Here is a 27747-nt window from a genome sequence, read left to right as displayed (position 1 = left end):
TCTCCCTCTTTCTCGCTCTCCCTTTCTGTAACCCTCTCTCCATATCTCTTTCTTTCCGTAACCCCCCCTCTCTTTTTTCCTCTCCCTCTCCCTCAATTCCTCTCTCTGCAGTGTGCACTGTCGGACACCCCTCTGTTTCTGGACGGTCATCTGCTCATGACTCACCGCCTCCCAGACAGTACCTTCCTCTATTTCTGTTAGTACTGAAAGGTTAGAGGATCATAGGTGGCACACCCAATAGGCTAGGGGAAGCTACGCTTAAGTCGTTAATACATTATTTATAAAATGCGTATGTACCGCTTATGGATTTGTTAAAGACCTTATTTAGCTACATATGTTGACTTAAGTATTTATGAAATGCTTATGTACTGCTTAAGAGTGTGTTATGACGTCCTAATTTAGGTACTCTTCATTTTTATGAGTTTGGCTACCGATATGGGAGGACTTACTGTAGTAGCTGGCTAAAACTACCACACTGGGTTTTGTTGCCATTTGAGAAGGAAATGAATGTAATTTCACGCAGTGGGGTAAATTATTATCCAAGTAATGAATAGATATAACACTACGTTTTGCCAAACAATGACTAGTAAGCTAAAGCAACTTGCTACACCGCCTGAATGGAAAGATACTGTCAAAACAAGGTGTGAATAATAAGTGAGGTGTGTTCTGGCGATGTTGTAGTCTCTTTAGACAGACGGGTTACGTCCCTCAATAGATATTTTCAGTGTATTTCACAGGAGGGTAGTTTGACAGCTAATGTTAACGTTACAAACTTACAACCACTGACTGGCTCTAATGCCGCATTCATGTCATGTGGGAAAATCAGAAACTCAGACTCATTTCCGACTTGGTTACTCGTTGTAGAAAGATGATATCCAAGTTTCCCACTTGGGAGGTATCAGACACAACTTATAGAAAGCTCTACGCAAATAACTTGAGTTAATTTTAAATCAGAGGTCCTGAGTTTCCAACATGACATGAACACGGTGTTTGGCTACCGATATGGGAGGACTTAATGTACTAGCTGGCTAAAACTACCACACTGGGTTATGTTGCAATTTGAGAGGGAAATTAATGTAATTTCACGCAGTGGGGTAAATTATTATCCAAGTAATGAAAAGATATAACACTACATTTTGCCAAACAATGACTAGTAAGCTAAAGCAAACTGCTACACCGCCTGAATGGAAAGATACTGTCAAAACAAGGTGTGAATAATAAGTGAGGTGTGTTCAGGCGATGTTGTAGTCTCTTTGGACAGACGGGTTGCCTCCCTCAATAGATATTTTCAGTGTATTTCACAGGAGGGTAGTTTGACAGCTAATGTTAACGTTACAAGCTTACAACCACTGACTGGCTCTAATGCCGCATTCATGTCATGTGGGAAAATCAGAAACTCAGACTCATTTCCGACTTGGTTAATCGTTGTAGAAAGATGATACCCAAGTTTCCCACTTGGGAGGTATCAGACACAACCTACAGTGGGGGAAAAAAGTATTTGATCCCCTGCTGATTTTGTACGTTTGCCCACTGACAAAGAAATGATCAGTCTATAATTTTAATAGTAGGTTTATTTGAACAGTGAGAGACAGAATAACAACAAAATAATCCAGAAAAACACATGTCAAAAATGTTATAAAATGATTTGCATTTTAATGAGGGAAATAAGTATTTGACCCCTCTGCAAAATATGACTTAAAACTTGGTGGAAAAACCCTTGTTGGCAATCACAGAGGTCAGACGTTTCTTGTAGTTGGCCACCAGGTTTGCACACATCTCAGGAGGGATTTTGTCCCACTCCTCTTTGCAGATCTTCTCCAAGTCATTAAGGTTTCGAGGCTGACGTTTGGCAACTCGAACCTTCAGCTCCCTCCACAGATTTTCTATGGGATTAAGGTCTGGAGACTGGCTAGGCCACTCCAGGACCTTAATGTGCTTCTTCTTGAGCCACTCCTTTGTTGCCTTGGCCGTGTGTTTTGGGTCATTGTCATGCTGGAATACCCATCCACGACCCATTTTCAATGCCCTGGCTGAGGGAAGGAGGTTCTCACCCAAGATTTGACGGTATATGGCCCCGTCCATCGTCCCTTTGATGCGGTGAAGTTGTCCTGTCCCCTTAGCAGAAAAACACCCCCAAAGCATAATGTTTCCACCTCCATGTTTGACGGTGGGGATGGTGTTCTTGGGGTCATAGGCAGCATTCCTCCTCCTCCTCCAAACACGGCAAATTGAGTTGATGTCAAAGAGCTCCATTTTGGTCTCATCTGACCACAACACTTTCACCAGTTGTCCTCTGAGTCATTCAGATGTTCATTGGCAAACTTCAGACGGGCATGTATATGTATTCTTGAGCAGGGGGACCTTGCGGGCGCTGCAGGATTTCAGTCCTTCACGGTGTAGTGTGTTACCAATTGTTTTCTTGGTGACTATGGTCCCAGCTGCCTTGAGATCATTGACAAGATCCTCCCGTGTAGTTCTGGGCTGATTCCTCACCGTTCTCATGATCATTGCAACTCCACGAGGTGAGATCTTGCATGGAGCCCCAAGCCGAGGAATATTGACAGTTCTTTTGTGTTTCTTCCATTTGCGAATAATCGCACCAACTGTTGTCACCTTCTCACCAAGCTGCTTGGCGATGGTCTTGTAGCCCATTCCAGCCTTGGGTAGGTCTACAATCTTGTCCCTGACATCCTTGGAGAGCTCTTTGGTCTTGGCCATGGTGGAGAGTTTGGAATCTGATTGATTGATTGCTTCTGTGGACAGGTGTCCTTTTTACAGGTAACAAGCTGCGGTTAGGAGCACTCCCTTTAAGAGTGTGTTCCTAATCTCAGCTTGTTACCTGTATAAAAGACACCTGGGAGCCAGAAATCTTTCTGATTGAGAGGGGGTCAAATACTTATTTCCCTCATTAAAATGCAAATCAATTTATAACATTTTTGACATGCGTTTTTCTGGATATTTTTGTTGTTATTCTGTCTCTCACTGTTCAAATAAACCTACCATTAAAATTATAGACTGATCATTTCTTTATCAGTGGGCAAACATACAAAATCAGCAGGGGATCAAATACTTCCCCCCCCCCCCCCCCACTGTATTGAAAGCTCTACGCAAATAACTTGAGTTCATTTTAAATCAGAGGTCCCGAGTTTCCAACATGACGTGAACGCGGCCTTTTGCCTAGCTATGCGAGTCCGCACTGTGTCCGCATCTCTAATGTTTTCTTATCCAAACTCGTGATTTATTGGGAGAATTGTCTGTCTGCATAGTACCCCCCCAAAATGTTTTCCCCCCTTTCGAAGTGGCCAAGAAAATCCAACATGATTCCCAGACCTAGTGCTGTTGCTCTAGCGATGCAGCCAATGTACTCACATCGCCTGGTGTCACCGCTAACACACTCCTGCTCTTCTTCATCCTCGGTCACCACGTCAGTCAGTCAGACACTTCGCTCTTCTTTTCTACACTTATCCTCTATCCCTCCTTCACTGGGGCCTCCACCAGCACACCTAGCATTGGAGAGGAAGAAAGGGATGGATTGAGAAAAAAAGCATGAGAATTAAATGAGATAATCACACACTGTCGGCATGACACAGACATTTTGTGGAATATTCTCTGTTGGATAATTGGAGTGGGTTCAGCTGACAGAGAATTACGCATTCTAATAACAGTGATATCACAGATTCAGTGATGACATTATCATAAGTAGCAGGAAGACTTCCGACACAAAGATAGCACGAAGCAAGAGGCTACTCTTCTAGGAATTCACACAGCTATCATATTGCTTGAGAGTAGAGTGAACACCAGAGCACATGCACAAATGCTTTACAGCAGGGATGGGCAACTTTGATGGGGGTGGGGGCCACAAAAAATCGGAACTCATCGTGAAGGGCCGCAGAGGCCCGTGGGTCTGCATACCCATGTCAATACCCACACATGCAGTCAGAGCCAGCCCTAGCCTTTTGGGGGCCCTAAGCTAAATTTGGTCAGTAGCCCATCCCTGCTTTCCAGTATCTCTGAACGAGATTTGTCTCTTGCATCTCTCTGTAATAGCTTTGGGAGCACTGCTGTTTATGGTCAGAATCATTTAGAAAATAAAAGGGTTAATGATTCACTGAAGTAGGATTAAAGGTTAAATCGTGCCATTTAATCGAGCGATAGCAATCGATTTTGTACAGTAACACACTCTGCCTGAAGGTCTTGTACTGTACAGTACATCCGGTCTGTATTCTCTGTTGTACAGGATTTCAGCTTGGGGCTGCGAAAGAGTTCAATAATAAATCAGGAATTGTTGGGAGATATTTTTTACAAAAAGACCCAGTCAATATCTGATACCAATATGGATTTTTGGAGAATTTGTGTCATAGTGATGACGCTGACAAAAAGTGTATAAAGTAAGTTGGTTTGTCTGTTACTCCAAGGCTATTGTTGAGGTAAGTAACTTGGAAACAGAACTGAGGAGATGGCTGCCATTTCACGGGCTCCGAACCAATTGTGCTATTGTATGTGTTTTTTCACCTTATTAACTTATTTTGTACACTATGTTTCTGCCACCCTCTCGTATGACCGAAAAGAGCTTCTGGATATCAGAACAGCGATTACTCACCTCGTACTGGACAAAGATTTTGTCTTTAACGAGTCAGATGCAAAGGATTTACTTCAGACACCCGACAATGCCCAATATTCCCGTCATTCGCATGAAGAAGAGACAGAGATATAGAGGTCGTAGGTCGGGGTGCCTTGTAAGAATCCGACGGCAAGTGGGAAACCCGCCTCTACCATCAGTCCTATTAGCCAACGTGCAATCATTGGATAAAAACTGGATGTGGTCCGATCAAGACTATCCTACCAATGGGACATTAAAAGCTGAAACATCTTATGTTTCACCGAGGCTGAACGACAACATGGATAACATACAGCTGGCTGGGTTTTCCGTGAATCGGCAAGACTGAACAGCTGCCTCCGGTAAAACAAGGGGTGCCAGTCTGTCTATTTGTCAATAACAGCTGGTGCACAAAATCTAATATTAATGAAGTCTCCAGGTTTTGCTCATCAGAGGTAGAGTATCTCATGATAAGCTGTATACTACACTATTTACCAAGAGAGTTTACATCTATATTTTTCGTAGCTGTCTATTTACCACCACAAACCGATGCTGGCACTAAGGCCGCACTCACCGAGCTGTATAAGGCCATAAGCAAATAAGAAAATGCTTATCCAGAAGTGGCGTTCCTAGTGGCCTAGGACTTAAATGCAAGGGAAACTTAAATCCATTTTACCTAATTTCTACTAGCATGTTACATGTGCAACCAGAGGGAAAAAAACTCTAGACCACCTTTACTCCACACACAGAGACCCGCACAAAGCTCTCCCTTGCACTCCATTTGGCAAATCTGACAATAACTCCATCCTCCTGATTCCTGCTTACAAGGAAAAACTTAAGCAGAAAGTACCAGTGACTCGCTCAATACGGAAGTTGTCAGATGAGGCAGATGCTAAGCTACCGGACTTTTGCTAGCACAGACTGGAATATGTTCTGGGATTCTTCCTATGGCATTAAGGAGTATACCACATCATCACTGGCTTCATGTCGTCCCCACAGTGACCGTACGTACATACCCCAACCAGAAGCCATGGATTACAGGCACCATCCACACTGAGCTAAAGGGTAGAGCTGCCGCTTTCAAGTAGCGGGACTCTAACCCGGACGCTTATAAGAAATCCCGCTATGCCCTTCCGACAAACCATCAAACAGGCAAAGCGTCAATACAGGACAATACACCGGCTCCGACGCTCGTTGGATACGGCAGGGCTTGCAAACTATTACAGACTACAAAGGGAAGCACAGCCGTGAGCTGCCCAGTGACACAAGCCTACCAGACAAGCTAAACTACTTCTATGCTCGCTTCAAGGCAAGCAACACTGAAGCATGCATGAGAGCACCAGCTGTTCTGGACGACTGTGTGATCACGCTCTCCGTAGCCCATGTGAGTAAGACCTTTAAACAGGTCAACATTCACAAGGCCACAGGGCCAGATGGATTACCAGGACGTGTACTCCGAGCATGCACTGACCAACTGGCATGTGTCTTCACTGACATTTTCAACCTGTCCCTGACCTGTTATACCAACATGTTTCAAGCAGACCACCATAGTCCCTGTGCCAAGAACACCATGGTAACCTGCCTAAATGACTACCGACCCGTAGCACTCACGTCTGTAGTCACGAAATGCTTTGAAATGCTTTGGTACACATCAACGCCTTTATCCCAGAAACCATAGACTCACTCCAACTTGCATACCGCCCCAACAGATCCACAGATGACGCAATCTCTATTGCACTCCACACTGCCCTTTCCCATGCTATTCATTGACTACAGCTCAGCGTTCAACACCATAGTGCCCTCAAAGCTCATCACTAAGCTAAGGACCGTGGGACTAAACACCTTCCTCTGCAACTGGATCCTGGTCTTTCTGATGGGCCGCCAAAGACTCCAGTCATATACTGTTCTCTCTGCTACCGCACGGCAAGCGGTACCGGAGTGCCAAGTTTAGGTCCAAGAGGCTACTTAACAGCTTCCACCCCAAGCCACAAGACTCCTGAACATCTAATCAAATGGCTACCCAGACTATTTGCATCTCCCCCATTTTTACTGCTGCTACTCTCTGTTTATTATCTTTGCATAGTCACTTTACCTCTACCTACATGTACATATTACCTCGACTAACATGTGCCCCCACACATTGACTCTGTACTGGTACCCCCTGTATATAGCCTGGTTACTGTTATTTTATTGTTGTTCTTTAAATATTTGTTATTTCTCTATATTCTTATTTTATTCTTTTATCGTTTACTTCAGTTTATTTAGTAAATACTTTCTTAACACTTGTTTTTTCTTAAAATTGCATTGTTGGTTAAGGGCTTGTGAGTAAGCATTTCACTGTAAGGTCTACTACAGTTGTATTCAGCGCATGTGACAAATACAATTTGACTTGACAGGGGCTCTGGTAGGGGCACACTATGGTGTAAGCATTACCAGGGCAACTTGTGAGGTTTGCCTTTTCAAATATCAAATCATATTTGGGTATCTGCTTTACAATGTATGAATTGTGTTTTGTGTGTCACTAATAGATTATGGGTTTTGGGGTGAATATATCCTCCATTTTTTGCGTTTTATTAATAAGCACTATCCATGTCCAATATGAATTGCACTCGGGCAAACCTCATACAAGCAGTAATTTTGTTTACCCCCTTTTGCGCCCCAATTTCGATCTCATCGCTGCAACTCCCCAATGGGCTCAGGAGGCGAAGGTTGAGTCATTCGTCCTCCAAGACATGACACTCCAAACCGCGCTTCTTAACCCGGAAGCCAGCCGCACCAATGTGCCGGAGGGAACACCATTCAACTGACGATCGAGGTCAGCATGCAGGCGCCCGGCCCGCCACAAGGAGTTGCTAGAGTGCGATGAGCCAAGTAAAGCCCCCCCGTTCAAACCCTCCCCTAACACGGACAACGCTCGGCCAATTGTGCGCCGCCCTATGGGACTCCCGATCACGACCAGTTGTGATACAGCCCGGGGATCGAACTGTAGTGACGCCTCTAGCACTCTAATGCAGTGCCTTAGACCACTGCACCACTCGGGAGGCCCCAAGCAGTTTATTTTTACTGCATTCAATGCCACACTACACAGTGTACTTGAAAAACATCTTAGAAAAATATTTTCCAAATGCTAAGCTATCATGTTCCCCCCATAACAATATCCCCCCTTTTCTTCTTTCCAACTCCAAACGGTTATGCTACAAATAATCACGGATGATCATCCGATGGTCTATGAATAAAACCTACGGGCAAAATCTACATGAACAAACAACAACCAGGCAAGAATAGAGGATGGGATCGCAAAAGGTTACATGTCAATGCCGTTTGGTAGACGAATGGCCAGATCCTCATCCTCTATCGTTTTTTAAGGGTCTAGGTGCAGATCATTCCTCTCCAAAGAAAGCTGACCTGAAAGAGAACAGGCTCTGGGGCTTGCTGCATCCTCCTCCTTACACAGTTTTATAGGAGAACTGCTGGGTTCAGTTCTCAGTGTAATAAGTAGCCTGGGGATTTACCCTGAGTTCTGACATGACATAAAGATGCCACTCTGGCTGAGGTGCTTTAGCACCAATACAGAGGCTAATGGCTTACTCTGAGAAAGTGTGTCTTTGATGTTTATTTTAGAACTCACTAACCAGGTTTCCATCCAACCATTTCATGTGGATGAATGACCTGATGCATAAAAAAAAGTCACAACAGGCCATATGGAAAAATGTGTCAACGTCGCCAAAACAAAATACGCTGAACAAGGTGGGATATTTTTGGGGTCAGCAAAATACATTATGCGACAATTGCGGTGGGGCAACACTCCAGTCCAGTTGTTGGCAGTAATACACCTTTAAAGTTGGTTGCCAACCGCCATATAAAATCCAAAGAAGACGACGACACCGTTAGCTCACTTAGGACACTGGTAGATAGTGTCCTTAAAAGTGCTCTATTGAAAAAGTTTGGTTTCTAGCTACCTTTTGAATTTGGATCCCATCAAGCAGTTAGCATCAGTTGCTGGGATCCTGCCAACCAAAAGTCTGAAGAGCTGCTAACTAGCTATCAAGGTTTCCTGAAATCTTTAACACAGCCTGCGACCAGATTAACCCTTGTACCTGAGACCTCGGATTGTCCTGGGCTCGTGGCTGTCTAAATCCCTGCTGTTTGTTGCTGTTTCCATCTGCCCTGCAACCTGCCCTGTCTAGAACTGCGTGGAGTACCAGCGTAAGCCTATGTTGCTACAAAACCAAAGCCGATGGGAGTAACGGAGAACAGTGTTTCTCTATCACAGGTGAAGGATTTTTTAAACTAAAAAAAGCTTTATAAAAGCAGTTATAACAACAGGAAAATAGCTTCAAGAGCTTTGTTCAAATACTGATGGACTCAACTAAGGGAGTGAACGTTATTTATAATAAGGGTTACATGGAGAATATCGGACCTCCCTGAAATGAAAATGGATGGCCCTCCCTTCAGCAAAACACAATTACAGTACCTAAACCCTCCCTGAACACTTGAAAGCAAACAAGTGACCTTCCCCTAAACGCAAAATAATAATTAAAACAAAGTGGATAGCGGAGACATTTTTAAAGTTACTGACCACTTTTTAGACAGTTTTAAAAACTACTCTTCATCCTGTAAGCATGACGTGGCAACACAGGAATTTTGATAGCGCACAGGGCTGCAGGCCAGAAGGTTGTAGGTTCACAGACCACCGAAGACAAGTAGGGGTGGAAAGATCCCCTTTATAGTAAAAGCATTTCATGAATCTGTCATCATATTTGCAGGTTCGTGAAATAATTGGCTTTTAAACATTTCATGTAATTCTAAGTAATTTTACATATCAACAGAATCAGCAGCTGCTGCTTCAATTTTCAGCACCACAATGTACAGTAAGTTACTGGAATCTGGCTTACTGTGGGGTCCATAACTCTGATAAATACAAAATGGGTTACAACATTGTTTTTAATAAAATCTATTATAATAGTAACAAGCTATCCACTTCATCTCTTCGCTCTCTCCTCAAACTGAACATAGGCTACAGGCTAGTCCTGCCGCAAGAGAGTGCATGTTTTGGACTAGGCCTAATCAAAAATAATTTGTGGAAGAAACCTTTGACTCTCCTTCTGAACTGCCCTAAATAGCACAGCCATTGGTTAACCCATGAGAGTCTAAGTCTAAGCCCTATCTAAGCCGGGGGAGGGGGGGGGGGGGGGGTAATACTAAGCTACACATTCAGAAAGTTTTCAGACCACTTGAAATATCACATTTACACAAGTATTCAGACACTTTACTCAGTACTTTGTTGAAGCACATTTGGCAGTGATTACAGCCTTGAGTCTTCTTGAGTATGACGCTACAAGCTTGGCACACCTGTATTTGGGGAGTTTCTTACTCCTCTCTGCAGATCCTCTCAAGCTCTGTCAGGTTGGATGGGAAGCCTCGCTGCACAGCTATTTTCAGGTCTCTCCAGAGATGTTCGATCGGGTTCAAGTCCGGGATCTGACTGGGCCACTCAAGGACATTTAGAGTCTTGTCCCGAAGCCACTCCTGAGTTGTCTTGGCTGTGTGCTTAGGGTAGTTGTCCTGTTGGAAGGCAAACCTTCACCCCAGTCTGAGATCCTGAGTGCTCTGGAGCAGGTTTTCGTCATGGAACTCTCTGTACTTTGCTCCATTCATCTTTGCCTCGATCCTGACTAGTCTCCAAGGCCCTACCGCTGAAAAACATCCCCACAATATATGATGCTGCCACCACCATGCTTCACCATAGGGATGGTGCCAGGTTTCCTCCAGACGTGACGCTTGGCATTCAGGCCAAATAGTTAAATCTTGGTTTCATCACCAGAGAATCTTGTTTCTCATGGTCTGAGGGTCTTTAAGCAAAACTCCAAGCGGGCTGTCATGTGCCTTTTCCTGAGGAGATGCTTCCGTCTGGCCACTACCATAAAGGCCTGATTGGTGGATTTCTGCAGAGATGGTTGTCCTTCTGGAAGGTTCTCCCATCTCAACAGAGGATCTCTAGAGCTCTGTCAGAGTCACCATCGGGTTCTTGGTTACCTCCCTGAACATAGGCTGTCCCCCCCCCCGATTGCTCAGTTTGGCCGGGCGGCCAGCTCTAGGAAGAGTCTAGGCGTTCCAAACTTCTTCCATTTCAGAATGATGGAGGCCACTGTATTCTTGGGGTCCTTCAATGCTGCAGAAATGTTTTGGTAACCTTCCTCAGATCTGTGCCCCAACACAATGATGTGTTGGAGCTCTATGGGCAATTAATTCAACCTTATTGCTTGGATTTTGCTCTGACATGCACGGTCAACTGTGGGACCTTATATAGACAGGTGTGTGCCTTTCCAAATCATGTCCAATCAATTGAATTTGCCACAGGTGGACTCCAATCAAGTTGTAGAAACATCTCAAGGATGATCAATGGAAACAGAATGCACCTGAGCTCAATTTCGAGTCTCATAGCAAAGGGTCTGAATACTTATGTAAATAAGGTATTTCTATATTTTATTTGTAATACATTTTCAAAATGTCAAAAAATCCTGTTTTCGCTTTGTCATTAAGATCACCATGCGCAATGCCAAGCGTCGGCTGGAGTGGTGTAAAATCTTTCCGCCAATGGACTCTGGAGCAGTGGAAATGCGTACTCTGGAGTGATGAATCACGGTTTACTATCTGGCGGTCCACCGGACAAAATTGGATTTGGGGGATGCCAGGAGAACACTACCTGCCCCAATGCATTGTGCCAACTGTAAAGTTTGGTGGAGGAGGAATAATGGCCTGGGGCTGTTTTTCATGGTTCGGGCTAGGCCCCTTAGTTCCAGTGAAAGGAAATCTTAACGCTACAAAGAACAATGACATTCTAGACGATTCTGTGCTTCCATCTTTGTGGCAACAGTTTGGGGAAGGCCCTTTCCTGTTTCAGCATGACAATGCCACCATGCACAAAGCAAGGTCCATACAGAAATGCTTTGTCGAGATTGGTGTGGATGAACTTGACTTGCCTGCGCAGAGCCCTGACCTCAACCCCATCGAACAACTTTGGGATGAATTGGAACGCCGACTGCGAGCCAGGCCTAATCGGCCAACATCAGTGCCCGACCTCACTAACGCTTGTGGCTGAATGGAAGCAAGTCCCCGCAGCAATGTTCCAACATCAAGTGGAGGCTGTTATAACAGCAAAGGATGGACCAACTCCATATTAATGGAATATGTTCGACAAGCAGGTGTCCACATTATTTTGGTCATGTAGTGTATATGGAATTGATTTAAGGTCATACCAAGGATAATTTTGCTATTTGATTTTGAATTTTAAGACCCCTTGAAGTATCCCCCCAAAATATAACAAAATTATTTGTTGAAACATCTGATTTGGCCTTACTGCTATTAAGCTATACAAATGCATTGAATATCAGATTCACTACATGGAACAACAGATAGTCCCCCCTGAAGTGTCTATGCTATATCTGAGAGATATAAGAAAGATCAGGACACACACACACACACACACACACACACACACACACACACACACACACACACACACACACACACACACACACACACACACACACACACACACACACACACACACACACACACACACACACACACACACACACACACACACACACACAGTTGAAGTCAGAAGTTTACATGCATACATACAGTTGAAGTCAGAAGTTTACATACACCTTCGCCGAATACATTTAAACAAAATTTTTCACAATTCCTGACATTTAATCCTAGTAAGAATTCCCTGTCTTAGGTTAGTTAGGATCACCACTTAATTTTAAGATTGTGAAATGTCAGAATAATAGTAGAGATAATGATTTATTTCAGCTTGTATTTTTTTCATCACATTCCCAGTTGGTCAGAAGTTTACATACACTCAATTAGTATTTGGTAGCATTGCCTTTAAATTGTTTAACTTGGATCAAATGTTTCGGGTAGCCTTCCACAAGCTTCCCACAATAAGGATGGGTGAAGTTTGGCCCATTCCTCCTGACAGAGCTGGTGTAACTGAGTCAGGTTTGTAGGCCTCCTTGCTCGCACATGCTTTTTCAGTTCTGCCCACAAATGTTCTATAGGATTGAGATCAGGGCTTTGTGATGGCCACTCCAATACCTTGACTTTGTTGTCCTTAAGCCATTTTGCCACAACTTTGGAAGTATGCTTGGAGTCATTGTCCATTTGGAAGACCTATTTGCGACCAAGTTTTAACTTCCTGACTGATGTCTTGAGATGTTGATTCAATATATCCACATAATATTCCCCCCTCATGATGCCATTTATTCTGTGAAGTGCACCAGTCCCTCCTGCAGCAAAGCACCCCCACAACATGATGCTGCCACCCCCGTGCTTCACGGTTGGGATGATGTTCTTCGGCTTGCAAGCCTCCCCCTTTTTCCTCCAAACATAACGATGGTCATTATGGCCAAACAGTTCTATTTTTGTTTCATCAGACCAGAGGACATTTCTCCAAAAAGTGCAATCTTTGTCCCCATATGCAGTTGCAAACCGTAGTCTGGCTTTTTTAATGGCGGTTTTGGAGCAGTGGCTTCTTCCTTGCTGAGCGGCCTTTCAGGTTAGGTCGATATAGAACTCGTTTTACTGTGGATATAGATACTTTTGTACCCGTTTCCTCCAGTATCTTCACAAGGTCCTTTGCTGATGATCTGGGATTGATTTGCACTTTTCGCACCAAAGTATATTCATCTCTAGGAGACAGAACGCGTCTCTTTCCTGAGCGGTATGACGGCTGCGTGGTCCCATGGTGTCTATACTTGCATACTATTGTTTGTACAGATGAACGTGGTACCTTCAGGCATTTGGAAATTGCCCACAATGATGAACCAGACTTGTGGAGGTCTACAATTGTTTTTCCTGAGGTCTTGGCTGATTTCTTTTGATTTTCCCATGATGTCAAGCAAAGAGGCACTGAGTTTGAAGGTAGACCTTGAAATACATCCACAGGTACACCTCCAATTGACTCAAATGATGTGAATTAGCCTATCAGAAGCTTCTAAAGTCATGACATTTTCTGGAATTTTTCAAGGTGTTTAAAGACACAGTCAACTTAGTGTATGTAAACTTCTGACCCACTGGAATTGTGATACAGTGAATTATAAGTGAAATAATCTGTCTGTAAACAAATGTTGGAAAGATTACTTGTGTCATGCACAAAGTAGATGTCCTAACCAACTTGCCAAAACTATAGTTTGTTAACAAGAAATTTGTGGAGTGTTTGAAAAATTAGTTTTAATGACTCTAATCTTAGTGTATGTAAACTTCCGACTTCAACTGTAATTTTTTTTAATATGTATTTAACCCCATATTTACGTCACTAAACAGATCGCTGCATCTCAAATTGACAGATTTTTATGGGGATTGTTTTATTATGCTAATTCGATTTGTGAGTTAAAGATCGGTCATTCTCATTGAAAGCAAGTCCAAGAAGCAATATCTGTTCTATGTGCGCTATTTCTATGCTTCCCGTTCCTGTTTTTTGTTGTTGCATGTTTTACTTTCGGTTTTGTACACCAGCTCAAACAGCTGAAAATACAATATTTTTGTATATTCAAAAGATATTTCACAGTGGATTAGATGGTACAATGATTCTCTACATTGCTTGTTTAGACACAAACTGGAATTAGACAAACTATTAACATTTTTGCAAACAAGAAATAGCGGAGCGATTTCTGCATATTGTACCTTTAACACGGACTACTCTGAAGCTGTGTCTCATTTACATAAGTATTCACACTCCTCAGTCAATACTTTTTATAAGCACCTTTTTAGAGGCACCTACAGCAGTGAGTCTTTACACACCTGGATTGTGCAATATTTGCCCAATATTCTTTTTAAAATTCTTTTAGCTCTGTCAAGCTGGTTGTTGATTATTGCTAGACAGACATTTTCAAGTCTCGCCATAGCTTTTCAGGCTGATTTAAGTCAAAACTGTAACTATGCCACTCAGAAACATTCAACGTCGTCTTGGTAAGCAACTCGTGTATATTTGGTCTTGAGTTTTAGGTTATTGTCCTGCTGAACGGTGAATGTGTCTCCCATTGTCTGCTGGAAAGCAGACTGAAACAGGTTTTCCTCTAGGATTTTGCCTGTGCTTAGCTCTATTCTGTTTATTTTTATCAACAAAAAAAACTCCCTAGTCCTTGCCGATGACAAGCATACCTATAACATGATGCACTCACCACCGTGCTTTAAAATATGAAGAGTGGTACTCCGTGATGTGTTGTGTTGGATTTGCCCCAAACATAATGCTTTGTATTCAGGATATGAAGTAAACATTTTGCAATTTTTTGTAGTTTTACTTTAGTACCTTAATGAAAACAAAATGCATGTTTTGGAATATTTTTTATTCTATACAGGCTTCCTTCTTTTCCCTCTGTCATTTAGATTAGTACTGTGGAGTAACTACAATGTTGTTGACCATCCTCAGTTATCACCTATTGGCCTCATGGTGAAATCCCTGAGGGTTCCTTCCTCTCTGGCAACTGAGTGAAGAAGGATGCCTGCATCTTTGTAGTGACTGGGTGTATTGATACACCATCCAAAGTGCAATTACTAACGTCACCATGCTCAAAGGGATATTCAATGTTGGGTTAAAAAATTATACTAATAGGTCCTCTTCTTTGCGAGGCATTGTAAAACCTCCCTGGTCTTTATGGTTGAATCTGTGTTTGAAATTCACTGCTCTACTGAGGGACATTACAGATAATTGTATGTGTGGGATACAGAGATGAGGTAGTCAATAAAAAAAAAAAAATCACACTATTATTGCACACAGTGAGTCTATGCAATTTATGACTTGTTAAGCAAATTCTTACTCCTGAACTTATTTAGGCTTGCCATAACAAAGGGGTTGAATACTTGACTCAAGACATTTCAGCTTTTCATTCGTTTGTAAACATTTCCCAAAACATTATTCCACTTTGATATGATGAGGTGTTGTGTGTAGGCCAGTGACGCAAAATCTCAATGAAATCCATTTGAAATTTAACACAACAACATGTAGAAAGTCATGGTGTGAATACTTTGTGAAGGCACTGTAGATCCCTTTCCTTATTTCCTTTCCTAGCTCCCATTCATTTTTTAGACAGTCCACCTTCTTCTCAATCTAAGTCTCTTTTCTCTTGTCCACCTCTAATCCACGCAAGATCTTGCCCCAGCAGACATCACCACAAGAAAACCCAAGGATTCAGAGGGAGAGATGGGGAGGATATGTTCATCTGACACAGAGAATACACACATCTTCCCCCTCTTACGCCTTCTCCTGGTGGGCAGCAATATACACTTACCTCACTCTTGTCCACCTCATTGTGTTATATGAAAATGCCACTTAAAATGTCTTTCAGCATTAAGTTAGGAAATGTTAACAAAGCAAGAGATAATACTGGAAGAACAGACACTCATCCTACACCTCAAACTCAGCAAAAAAAGAAAATGTCCTCTCACTGTCAACTGCGTTTATTTTCAGGAAACTTAACATGTGTAAATATTTGTTTGAACATAAGACTCAACAACTGAGACATAAACTGAACAAGTTCCACAGACATGTGACTAACAGAAATTGAATAATGTGTCCCTGAACAAAGGGGGGGGGGTCAAAAGTAAACAGTGAGTATCTGGTGTGGCCACCAGCTGCATTAAGTACTGCAGTGCATCTCCTCCTCATGGGCTGCACCAGATTTGCCAGTTCTTGCTGTGAGATGTTACCCCACTCTTCCACCAAGGCACCTGCAAGTTCCCGGACATTTCTGGGGGGAATGGCCCTAGCCCTCACCCTCCGATCCAACAGGTCCCAGACGTGCTCAATGGGATTGAGATCTAGGCTCTTCGCTGGCCATGGAAGAACACTGACATTCCTGTCTTGCAGGAAATCACACACAGAACGAGCAGTATGGCTAGTGGCATTGTCATGCTGAAGGGTCATGTCAGGATGAGCCTGCAGGAAGGGTACCACATGAGGGAGGAGGATGCCTTCCCTGTAACGCACAGTGTTGAGATTGCCTGCAGTGACAACAAGCTCAGTCCGATGATGCTGTGACACACCGCCCCAGACTATGACGGGCCCTCCACCTCCAAATCAATCCTGCTCCAGAGTACAGGCCTCGGTGTAACGCTCATTCCTTCGATGATAAACGCGAATCCAACCATCACCCCTGGTGAGACAAAACCGCAACCCGTCAAAGAGCACTTTTTGCCAGTCCTGTCTGGTCCAGCGACGGTGGGTTTGTGCCCATAGCCGACGTTGTTGCCGGTGATGTCTGGTGAGGACCTACCTTACAACAGGCCTACAAGCCCACAGTCCAGCCTCTCGCAGCCTATTGCGGACAGTCTGAGCACTGATGGAGGGATTATGTGTTCCTGGTGTAACTCGGGCAGCTGTTGTTGCCATCCTGTACTTGTCCCGCAGGTGTGATGTTTGGATGTACCGATCCTGTGCAGATGTTGTTACATGTGGTCTGCCACTGCGAGGACGATCAGCCGTCTCACAGTACGGACATTGCAATTTATTGCCCTGGCTACATCTGCAGTCCTCATCCCTCCTTGCAGCATGCCTAAGGCACGTTCACGCAGATGAGCAGGGACCCTGGGCATCTTTCTTTTGGTGTTTTTCAGAGTCAGTAGAAAGGCCTCTTTTAGTGTCCTACGTTTTCATAACTGTGACCTTAATTGCCTACCGTCTGTAAGCTGTTCGTGTCTTAACAACCGTTCCACAGGTGCATGTTTATTAATTGTTTATGTTTCAGTGAACATGGGAAACAGCGTTTTGACCCTTTACAATGAAGACCTGCGAAGATATTTGGATTTTTACGAATTATCTATGAAAGACAGGGTCCTGAAAAAGGGACATTTCTTTTTTTGCTGAGTTTACAAACAAGACAGCAGAATGGAGCAGAATATGCTATTGAAGAAGGCCTTCTGCCTTTGAAGGATCAGCAAGGTCTCCTGAGCCTGGAATTCAATTTTCAGGGGTCTGACTTAAAACAAACTGGTGAGTTTCATTCCACTTTGTATCCAATTGTCTTTGAAGGATTCCATGGGAGTTTATTGGATTCAAATACTTTTTTCAGTTAAGACAAAAAAAAAAGGATTTATGTCCACTAAAACTTTTTTTATGAAAAAGGCATCTCTCCCCAGTAAAATCTTTAAACTTTATGTAAAATAAAAGCATGATGTTTCGACCTCTAAATACCATCAGAATGAGCATACAGATACGCGTTTCCTAGAAGCATATATGCTTCTTACTTTTTTTTGCTTCCCTTCGATTGAGGGAGATTTTTAATTGGTAAGGATTTCTCATATTTACAAAATGTCTCATCACAACACATCGCATGATGAGACTTGTGCTCTTGTTCATTAGCTGCTGTCCAGAAGAATCCGATAACATCTAGAGTGTCTGAGATTGCAGCTAGCAGCAGACCGTGAAGGAGAAAAAAAAGAGATGATCCAGGAGTGTTGAGTCACCTGAGCCATGATGGACTTTGGGAGAGGGGTGTATTTGAGGGTGGAGAATGGTTTGGAGTGAGGGATGGTATGTGCCAGCTGGTGGAGGGAGATGAGGAGGATATGTTCATCCGGCACTGAGGATGGACACATCTTCCCTGTAGTATCTCCTTCCAGCGGCTCAGGAAATATATTCTAACCCTATCAACACCAGGTAGAACTCCTATGTGGAATTGTTATTATAATTATTATTCATTAATTGTATTAGTTTAATAACTGATGGTTTGCTCTGTTTAAATGTTGAAATAGAATGTTCAGAATAACAGACAGTTCAAAGTCAATGGATTAGAATTTAGAATTCTCTTATAGAATTTTAGCCTTCGAAGCCCCGCTTGTGTCTCCCCTTCTACTTACAGTGGGCTCACAAATAGTTCATACTATAGTGCAATTAAATACAGAAAACAATTAGCCCCATCAACACCAATGGGCTTTCCACGGGAAGGGGAAAGAGTAATTAAATGGATAATTCACCCAAATGTCCTTACCCTGTTAGTGGTCTATGGACAAGGTATGATAGCAGTCCTTGGTTTGTTTTTGTTTACCTGCCCAATGTTTTGAAATGGTCACATTTTAGCATTTGTGGCAAAACTCCAATTCCAGTCAATGGTACTTATTTTTGAAAATATTTTTATGGGCCTTTTTTCTACGCTTCATTTTCCCTGTTGCAACTTGTAATAAACCAAAATGTTTTGACCTTATTCTGCAACTACTCGTCTTTTGTTTATCATCTTCTCTTTTGTTTAAACACAGCATTTAAGAGCAGAGTATCTGAATGTAATTTGGGGCGTATAGTTGGTGTAATGCTGGTTTATTGTAGTCCCATATAAGACCTGTGTGTCAGCCTGCATCTGTCCCATCTCTGGACCAGGGACCTAGGTGGGAACTCAGCTGTACCTTTGTGCAGTATGTGGGCCAGACTTGGGCCACACCTTTTAATTTTACAATATGTTTTCACTATATGGCCCAGACCTTTCAGAATGAATCATTTTACAGCGTGTGCTGGCCCACACGTTTCTAATTTGATGGTGGGCAGTGTGTGGGCCAGATCTGTGCCAGAATAAATTATATCTGGGAACAATAAAACATTTAAAAAATGTAAAAACATTTTGAATGTAATATCCTTAAGTACTTTACACTGTTCTCACATTAGGCAATACACTTGCATTACCCATCAAAATGTACTGAAAATGAACATTTCCATAATTTCTATCCCATTTGTGATCAAAGATGTCATCATTGAAGAAATCTCACAATCATTGATGCAAAAAATAAATGTATTGTTCAATTACCGTATATTCCGGACTACAAGCCGCAACTTTTTTCCCAGGCTTTGAACCTCGCGGCTTAAACAATGACGCGGCTAATATATGGATTTTTCCCGCTTTACATTTTTTTCCAAAAAAAAAAACACATTCTGTGACGTGCTCAGTTTGAAGCTTTCATTAGACCAATGAAATTGCCGAACGGGTTACGGTCAAACAACTTTTTTGTTTACTGTTTAGATTAAATCGAGCGCTCTCAAACTTCCCATCATTCTGATTACGGTAGTCATTTTGTCACCCTCATGGCAAAGACACGGAGAAATGCATATGATGCAGCTTTCAAGTTGAAGGCGATTGATCTGGCTGTTGGAAAAGGAAATAGAGCTGCTGCACGGGAGCTTGGTCTTAATGAGTCGATGATAAGACGTTGGAAACAGCAGCGTGAGGAATTGACTCGGTGCAAAAGACAACTAAAGCTTACTGCAAATTTTTTTGTTTTGTTACAAGCCGTGTTTCGTTAAAGCCTATTTATTTTTGTTACAAGCCGTGTTTCGTTAAAGCCTGTGTAAAGTTCATTTGTTTCAATGTACCGGTAGGCACCTGCGGCTTATAGACATGTGCGGCTTATTTATGTTCAAAATATATATTTTTTTTAAATTCAGTGGGTGCGGCTTATATTCAGGTGCGCTTAATAGTCCGGAAATTACGGTAAGCAATAAGGCATAAGAGGCAGTGCTGGATCATGAGTAAATGACGTTGTTCGACCCGACGTGATAGCGGATGTCACGTCCTGACCAGCAGAGGGAGGTATTGTATCAGTTGTGGTCAGGATGTGGCAGGTTGTTTGTATGTTAAGGGTTTGTGTTGGGGATGGGACTCCCAATTGAAGGCAGGTGTGTTGAGTTGCCTTTGATTGGGAGTCCTATATAGAAGGGTGTGTTTTTCTTTGGGATTGTGGGTAGTTGTTTTTGCACTGCGTTTGTATAGCCTGTAAAACTGTTGCTGTCTTGCTTATTGTTTTTCACCGTGGATTAAATTATGAGTATCCACATTCCCGCTGCGCCTTGGTCCATTCCTGAAGACAGCTGTGACAGAACTACCCACCACCAAGGGACCAAGCAGCGGACGAACGAGGAGGAAGGATGGACATGGGCAGAGTTAAGAATGAGCGTTTCCAGGGCTATGGAAGAGTTAAGTAAACTCGAGAGGCAGCCCCAATAATTTTTTTGGGGGGGACACAAGGGCAGTTTTGTGGGGCAGGAATGGAGCCCCAGGCCAGCTCCCCGCACTAGCCCTGAGGTGCGTGTCACCAGGCTAGCACGTCCAGTACCAGCCCCACGCATCAGGCGTCTAGTGTGTCAGCCCAGAAATAAAAGTAACAAGTAGTTAAAGAGCAGCAGTAAATTAACAATAGCGATATTCTATACAGTGGGTACCGGTACAGAGTCAATGTTTGTTGGCACCGGTTAGTCGAGGTAATTGAGGTAATATGTACATGTAGGTAGAGTTAAAGTGACTATGTATAGATAATAACAGAGAGTAGCTTTGGCGTAAAAGAGAGGGGGGGCAATGCAAATAGTCTGGGTAGCCGTTTCATTAGATGTTCAGGAATCTTATGGCTTGGGGATAGAACCTGTTTAGAAGCCTCTTGGACCTAGACTTGGCACTCCAGTACCGCTTGCCATGCGGTAGCAGAGAGAACAGTCTATGACTAGGGTGGCTGGAGTCTTTGACAATTTTTAGGGCCTTCCTCTGACACCGCCTGGTATAGAGATCCTGGATGGCAGGAAGCTTGGCCCCGGTAATGTACTGGGCCGTACGCACTACCCTCTGTAGTGCCTTGCAGTCGGAGGCTGAGCCGTTGCCATACCAGGCAGTGATGCAACCAGTCAGGATGCTCTCGATGGTGCAGCTGTAGAACTTTGAGGATCTGAGGACCCAGGCCAAATCTTTTCAGTCTCCTGTCGTGCCCACTCCTGTCGTGCCCACTTCATTCTTAACCTGCTCCAGTATAACCCCATCGATGAGAAAGGGGGCATGCTCGGTCCTCCTATTCCTGTAGTCCATAATCATCTCTTTTGTCTTGATCACGTTAAGGGAGAGGTTGTTGTCCTGGCACCAGATGGCCAGGTCTCTGACCTCCTCCCTATAGGCTGTCTCGTCGTTGTTGGTGATCAGGCCTTCTACTGTTGTGTCAAACTTAATGTTGGTGTTGGAGTCGTGCCTGGCCGAGCAGTCACGGGTGAATAGGGAGTACAGGAGGGGACTGAGCACGCACCCGAGGGGCCCCTTTGTTGAGGATCAACGTGGCGGATGTGTTGTTGCCTACCCTTACCACATGGGAGCAGCCCGTCAGGACGTCCAGGATCCAGTTGTAGAGGGAGGTGTTCAGTCCCAGGGTCCTTAGCTTATTGATGAGCTTTGAAGGCACTATGGCATTGAACGCTGAGATGTAATCAATGAATAGCATTCTCACATAGGTGTTCCTTTTTTTCAGGTGGGAAAGGGCATTGTGGAGTGCAAGAGATAGCATCATCTGTGGATCTGTTAGGGCGGTATGCACATTGGAGTGGTTCTAGGGTTTCTGGGATAATGCTGTTGATGTAAGCCATGACCAGCCTTTCAAAGCACTTCATGGCTACAGATGTGAATGCTACGGGTTGGTAGTCATTTAGGCAGGATACCTTCGTGTTCTTGGGCACAGGGACTATGGTGGTCTCCTTGAAACAGGTTGGTATTACAGACTCGGACAGGGAGAGGTTGAAAATGTCAGTGAAGACACTTGCCAGTTGGTCAGCGCATGCTCGCAGTACACGTCCTGGTAATCTGTCTGACCCTGCGGCCTTGTGAATGTTGACCTGTTTAAAGGCCTTACTCACATCGGCTGCGGAGAGCGTGATCACCCACTCATCCGGAACAGCTGGTGCTCTCATGCATGTTTCAGTGTTATTTGGCTTGAAGCGAGCATAGAAGTAGTTTAGCTTGTCTGGTAGGCTTGTGTCACTGGGCAGCTCTCGGCTGTGCTTCCCTTTGTAGTCTGTAATGGTTTGCAAGTCCTGCCACATCTGATGAGCGTCAGAGCAGTACAGTTTGATATTAGTCCTGTATTGACGCTTTGCCTGTTTGATGGTTCGTTGGAGGGCATAGCAGGATTTCTTATAAGCTTCCAGGTCCTTGAAAGCGGCAGCTCTACCCTTTAGCTCAGTGCGGATGTTGCCTGTCATCCTTGACTTCTGGTTGGGGTATGTACGTACGGTCACTGTGGGGACGACGACGTCAATACACTTATTGATGAAGCCAATGACTGATGTGGTGTACTCCTCAATGTCATAGGAAGAATGACGGAACATATTCCAGTCTGTGCTAGCAAAACAGTCCTGTAGCTTAGCATCAGCTTCATCTGACCACTTTTTTATTGAGCGAGTCACTGGTGCTTCCTCACATTTTTGCTTGTAAGCAGGAATCAGAAGGATATAATTATGGTCAGATTTACAAATGGAGGGCGAGGGAGAGCTTTGTATGCGTCTGTGTGGAGTAAAGGTGGTCGAGTTTTTTTTCCCTCTGGTTGCACATTTAACATGCTGACAGAAATTTGGTAAAACAGATTTAAGTTTCCCTGCATTTAAGTATCCGGCCACTAGGAGCGCCGCCTCTGGAGGAGCATTTTCCTGTTTGCTTATGGCGGAATACAGCTCATTGAGTGCGGTCTTAGTGCCAATGTCGGTCTGTGGTGGTATGTAAACAGCTACGAAAAATACAGATTAAAACTCTCTAGGTAGATAGTGTGGTATACAGCTTATCATGAGATTCTCTACCTCAGGCGAGCAAAACCTCGAGACTTCCTTAGATATCGTGCAACAGCTGTTGTTTACATATATGCATAGTCTGCCACCCCTTGTCTTACCAGACGCCGCTGTTCCATCCTGCCGATACAGCGTATAACCAGCCAGCTGTATATTGATAATGACGTCATTCAGCCACATCTCCGTGAAGCATAAGATATTCGTTTTTAATGTCCCGTTGGTAGTTTAATCTTCCTCGTAGGTTGTCGATTTTATTTTCCAACGATTGCACGTTAGATAGTAGAACGGAAGGCAGGGGGGGTTTATTTGATCGCCTACGAATTCTCAGAAGGCAGCCCGACCTCCATACTCTTTTTCGCCATCGTCTCTTCACGCAAATGACGGGGATTTGGGCCTGTTCCCGGGAAAGCAGTATGTCGTTCACATCGGACTTGTTAAAGGAAAAAGCTTCTGCCAGTTCATGGTGAGCAATTGCTGTTCTAAATGTCCAGAAGTTCTTTTCGGTCATAAGAGACGGTAACAGAAACATTATGTACAAAATAAGTTAAAAAATTAAAGTTACAAACAACGTAAAAAACTAACATAAAAACACAATCGGTTAGGAGCAAGTAAAACATCAGCCATCATCTCCGGCGCCTTCTTTATGATGGGGATTGCAATCAAACACCTTCCACCTGTATTGTAATCATGTATTCCATTTTACAGTAACGTGTTGAGGCCGGCAATTAAGGAGAATGCGGCTCAATTAAATATGTTACAGAACCGCTGTATTTGAAGCACCACTCCCTTCTGCCCAGTTTCTCTGATGTTGCTACAGCAATCAAGTTTTTACCATCCCTGTAACTGTCTCTTCAGCAGAGAGATCATTTTCTAAACTAAAGCTCATAATATAAACTACCTAAGAAGCATTAGGCTCTCGGTCTGATATGCACCTTTGAACACCTGAGTAAGCTTCACCCATTGAACTAGCGTCGTCGCAACCTTGACCATGGCATTTGTTCACCGATATTCCCCTTATACTTTCAAAATCCGTTAAAAAAAAAAATTATTATAAGGCCAGAGGCACTTTTTCAGTCAAATTCACATAAAAGGTTTATTACTTTTTGGAGGCTTCAATGACTGGCGCATGGGCCTACAGAACTCGGGGGGGCCCCCGCCTAGTGGGGGCTGCCCGGGACCCCAGTGCCTTTGATCACACATTGGATATAAATGATGGACATTTTGATAGGTACTGCAAGTGTATTGCCTAATGTGAAAAGGTACTGCAAGTGTATTGCCTAATGTGAAAAGTGTAATGTCCTATCATTTACAGTACTGTTGCATATTACATTCAAAGGCCAATTTTGAAACATGCATCTTGCTATTGGATAAACTGGTTGTTAAAACAACACAATTGAAAATGTATCATTATATTGTGTTTTGGTGATTAAATTAATGTTCCCATGGTATTTCACTGCAAACGTACATTTTGGATCAATGGCTATGTGGTGAAAGATGTCTCCAAACAGAATCAATGCACAATAAAAGGATTTGAATATAAGTGTTACCATTTTGTTGTTTTGTCCTAAATTCACCACATACTTGTGAAAATAGCACCAAAGCAATTGAATAAAAAATAACTAACATTAGGATGAATAAATATCCACAATAGGCGCTACGTTTCAGAACTTAGTCGGAGACAATACAGAGATCAGATGAGACCTCAATCCTAATATGTTTACAGTAAAGAAAAAAACATTCCATGTGTGTTACAAGACATACAGTACGTGCAAAAAGGATGCCTGTAGAGGGTGGGTCAATGCCCAACACACAGTCAAGGTCATTGCACACACATACAAAGATTGTTTTGGCTTCACAAAGCAAAGGAGTTTAAATACGTTGTGTTCCATTGCATTCATATTATACTGTACAAAAATATAAACGGAAGATGCAAGAATTTAAAAGATTTTACTGAGTTACAGTTCATATAAGCAAATCCTTCAATATAAATAAATTCATTAGGCCCTAATCTATGGATTTCACTTGACTGGGCAGGGGTGTAGCCATGGGTGGGCCTGGGAGGGAATAGGCCCACCTACTTGGCAGCCAGGCCCACTGACTGGGGAGCAAAGCCCAGCCATTCAGAATGAGTTTTTACCCACAAAAGGGTTTTAGCGTTATCCCATGATTGACTTATGATAATGGTTAAAACATTACTCAGATACATGTTTTAATATTAACATTGTCTAAAGAAGTATGCATTTCTCTTCAAATATATTGATAATTGTATCGTGGAAAACCTGTTTAATGTTATAAAAGTTGAAGGATGGTATTCATTTTTTAATTACATTTTTATTTCACCTTTACTTAACCAGGTAGGCTAGTTGAGAACAAGTTCTCATTTACAACTGCGACCTGGCCAAGATAAAGCAAAGCAGTGCGACACAAACAACACAGAGTTACACATAGAATAAACAAACATACAGTCAATAATACAATAGAGAAAGTCTATAAGGCAATACATCAGACTGAATCGTCATTTCCGGTCACAACTTGCAGACTTGTTTACGTGCTGCTGTGCGTTTTTGTTGCCAACCTTACTTTGCTACCTGACAACTTTACGGTTTTGACTTTTTAATTACCGTTTATATTTTGTTTTTCCTTCACTCAACTTTTTTTCCATTCAACTTTTTCACTCCGGATGTTTTATCTGGACATGGTTTGTCAGGACTTCCAACAGCTGAAGCTAAGTAACATTAACATGATGCCTTCTAATTGTAGTCGCTGTACTCATAATATACAGGAGAACGATCGCCTTACGGCGAGGGTAGCTGTGCTGCAAGCCCAGCTTCAGACGCAATCGTTAGGCAAGGGTAAATTCAGTGTAGGAAAGGATGAAACAGCGTCTGTGCCACCAGTAAGTACAGATGGTAACGTTAGTATAAATCCCCTCGCACGGTCCCCGCAGCCGGACAACTTTCTCATGGCTTCTGGAGGGAAATGGTGTAGGAATGCTCAACCGGTGTCGCTCATTCAGCCAACAGAAACTTTCAACCGGTTCTCAACATTAAGCAGCGAGTCGGAGTCAGAGGCCGAGCCTTCTCTGGTCTCTACTCCTCCCATTACGGGGTCTGAGACGCCAAAGGCTCCCACCATTAGCTCTGACAAATTGAAAACCCTAGTCATTGGCGACTCCATTACCCGCAGTATTAGACTTAAAACGAATCATCCAGCGATCATACACTGATTACCAGGGGGCAGGGCTACCGACATTAAGGCTAATCTGAAGATGGTGCTGGCTAAAGCTAAAACTGGTGAGTGTAGAGAGTATAGAGATATTGTTACCCACGTCGGGCACCAACGATGTTAGGATGAAACAGTCAGAGGTCACCAAGAGCAACATAGCTTCAGCGTGTAAATCAGCTAGAAAGATGTGTCGGCATCGAGTAATTGTCTCTGGACCCCTCCCAGTTAGGGGGAGTGATGAGCTCTACAGCAGAGTCTCACAACTCAATCGCTGGTTGAAAACTGTTTTCTGCCCCTCCCAAAAGATAGAATTTGTAGATAATTGGCCCTCTTTCTGGGACTCACCCACAAACAGGACCAAGCCTGGCCTGTTGAGGAGTGACGGACTCCATCCAAGCTGGAGGGGTGCTCTCATCTTATCTACGAACATGGACAGGGCTCTAAATCCCCTAGCTCCACAATGAAATGGGGTGCAGGCCAGGCAGCAGGCTGTTAGCCAGCCTGCCAGCTTAGTGGAGTCTGCCACTAGCACAGTCAGTGCAGTCAGCTCAGCTATCCCCATTGAGACAGTGTCTGTGCCTCAAGCTAGGTTGGGCAAAACTAAACATGGCAGTGTTCGCCTTAGCAATCTCACTAGAATAAAGACCGTGATACCTCACATCTCAAAATAGGGCTACTTAATGTTAGATCCCTCACTTCCAAGGCAGTTATAGTCAATGAACTAATCACTGATCATAATCTTGATATGATTGGCCTGACTGAACCATGGCTTAAGCCTGATGAATTTACTGTGTTAAATGAGTCCTCACCTCCTGGTTACACTAGTGACCATATCCCCCGCGCATCCCGCAAAGGCGGAGGTGTTGCTAACATTTACAATAGCAAATTTCAATTTACAAAAAACCCCCCCAAAAAAAACAGTTTTTGTCTTTTGAGCTTCTAGTCATGAAATCTATGCAGCCTACTCAATCACTTTTTATAGCTACTGTTTACAGGCCTCCAGGGCCATATACAGTGTTCCTCACTGAGTTCCCTGAGTTCCATTGTAGTCACAGCAGATAATAATCAAATTTTTGGTGACTTTAATATTCACATGGAAAAGTCCACAGACCCACTCCATAAGGCTTTCGGAGCCATCATCGACTCAGTGGGTTTTGTCCAACATGTCTCTGGACCTACTCACTGCCACAGTCATACTCTGGACCTAGTTTTGTCCCGTGGAATAAATGTTTTGGATCTTAATGTTTTTCCTCATAATCCTGGACTATCGGACCACCATTTTATTACGTTTGCAATCGCAACAAATAATCTGCTCAGACCCCAACCAAGGAGCATCAAAAGTCGTGCTATA

At 43.3% G+C, this 27747-nt stretch overlaps 1 protein-coding gene across 1 annotated transcript in view; it reads right to left on the bottom strand.

Moving 5' to 3' along the window:
* The window catches only part of LOC106568722 (cAMP-specific 3',5'-cyclic phosphodiesterase 4B), a 173382-nt gene that overhangs the window by 106172 nt on the left and 39463 nt on the right, over positions 1-27747 (bottom strand). Inside the window, exon 2 of the mRNA XM_014139302.2 lies at positions 3370-3503. Coding sequence (XP_013994777.1) covers positions 3370-3411 — 42 coding nt within the window. The 5' untranslated portion in view covers positions 3412-3503. The remainder of the gene's footprint in view (positions 1-3369; positions 3504-27747) is intronic.

The sequence above is a fragment of the Salmo salar genome, chromosome ssa14, assembly GCF_905237065.1.
Source record: "Salmo salar chromosome ssa14, Ssal_v3.1, whole genome shotgun sequence".
NCBI lineage: Eukaryota > Metazoa > Chordata > Actinopteri > Salmoniformes > Salmonidae > Salmo > Salmo salar.
Note: the sequence above shows the minus strand (reverse complement) of the source record. Positions and strands in the feature narration are given on the sequence as shown.